The sequence below is a fragment of the Mandrillus leucophaeus genome, unplaced genomic scaffold, assembly GCF_000951045.1.
Source record: "Mandrillus leucophaeus isolate KB7577 unplaced genomic scaffold, Mleu.le_1.0 Scaffold947, whole genome shotgun sequence".
NCBI classification, from domain to species: domain Eukaryota; kingdom Metazoa; phylum Chordata; class Mammalia; order Primates; family Cercopithecidae; genus Mandrillus; species Mandrillus leucophaeus.
Window position 1 is genome coordinate 346,033 of NW_012110330.1, and position 1,678 is coordinate 347,710.

The 1,678-nt window shown below is 49.6% G+C and overlaps 1 protein-coding gene across 1 annotated transcript in view; it reads right to left on the bottom strand.

Moving 5' to 3' along the window:
- The window catches only part of CASQ1 (calsequestrin 1 (fast-twitch, skeletal muscle)), a 17,978-nt gene that overhangs the window by 8,504 nt on the left and 7,796 nt on the right, over positions 1-1,678 (bottom strand). Inside the window, 3 exon segments of the mRNA XM_011970395.1 lie at positions 148-222; positions 1,011-1,111; positions 1,284-1,338. Coding sequence (XP_011825785.1) covers positions 148-222; positions 1,011-1,111; positions 1,284-1,338 — 231 coding nt within the window.

Consider the following 1,678-nt stretch of genomic DNA (forward strand, 5'->3'; position numbering starts at 1 on the left):
TCCTAAGTCTCCCCCTCCATCCAGCCACTAGACTGGGCATGTCTGTGTCTTGTGAGAAGGGCCCAACTCCTAGTTAGCAGAGAGGAGGACAGCTAGCTATGCTGGGAAGTAGAGTCAAGGGTCCAGGTATGAGGACAGGAAACTCACATCAGTAACATTGACGACTCCTATTTGCGGGGCTGACAAGTCGATGTCAAACGTCTTCTCCCAGTATGGGACCAGCTGTAGAGAGATCCAAATATGGCAACTTAATGGATGCTAGGAGCACAGGAATCCAGGAGGATGAGTGCGAGGGTCAGCCCAGGGATGGAGATGGGACAACATGAACTGGCAGTGGATGGGGACAGGTCCAGCTGTGAGGGCATCAAGGCAATGGGTAGAACTAAACAGCGAAAAAGGAGAAATCCTAAAGGGAGAGCATCGGGAGGGTCAGCCAGGCATACTGGCCCCTCTTTTCTAAGGAAAACTAGATAGGAAACCCTGTTCTGATCCTGGATCAGATCCTTGTGTTCAAGGTCAAGTCACTTCTCTCTGGCCCTCCGATCTTACATTTCTGAAATAAGGCAAGTATACCTGGTAAGTGCCAATGCTTCTCACGTTTCTCTTTGTTCTTTCAGCTACTCATTCAACAATGAGTGCTAGGTGTTAGGAATGTAGCTGAGAACAAAATCATCTCCTGAAACATGGAATCTCTGTGCTATGATTCTATGATGGAGTGTGTAGAGCCATATGCAGGGCTATTGTGCCTCAAAACACTGGTTTTCTTTAGGAGTCAGCCCTAGCACCTGAGCTTCTGCTTCTGGGAATCGTGTGTGATGTCCCGTCCTATTTCCCCTTGCTCAGGATGCCCTCCATGCCAACAGTGCCCTTAAGCATGCAACACACATACCCTCCCAGGGCCCCCCAGCTAGAAGCTGGGGATAGGAACTCTGAAACAAAGCCCTCACTAAGAAGATGCCACAGTTCAAGTCCCTGCCTTAGGATAGCAGTGCCTGAGCTGTGCCTCTTACCAGGGGGAAGTCATCAGGGTCAATCCAGATGATGCTAAGATCTGGGTTGTCAGTGTTATCTTGGGCCACAGCCTTGAGAGTCTCTAAGAACTCGAAACCATCTTGGAGGGAACACAAGTGCAAGGTGTGAGGTGTATGAAGAGGAAAGGGACCCAGATGAAACAGGAGTGCAGAGCTACCTCCCTGCTCCCCAAGCTTCACATGTCTAGCCCTAGGCTGTTTGCAAACTCCCAGGAAAACCTCCGAGTGTCCAACCCAGTATTCCTCCCTCACCAGGATCAGCTTCCTCTGCGAAGGCCACAATGTGGATTCCATCCATATCATCCTCCTGTCGGGTGGTAAGAAGGAGAACAGGGTTTTGGAGAAGACCTTACTATACTCCCTGAAGTTGGGGAGCCCAGAACAGATCCTAGATGTTCATTGAACCTCAATTTTGTGGAAGTCCAGCTTCGGGACCAGATATATTCTTTTGTTTTCTGGTTTTGTTTTGTTTTTTTTTTTTTTTGAGACGGAGTTTCGCTCTGTCGCCCAAGCTAGAGTGCAATGGCACGATCTCGGCTCACTGCCACCTCTGCCTCCCAGGTTCAAGCGATTCTCCTGCCTCAGCCTCCCGAGTAGCTGGGATTACAGGCATGCGCCACCACACCTGGCTAATTTTGTATTTTTAG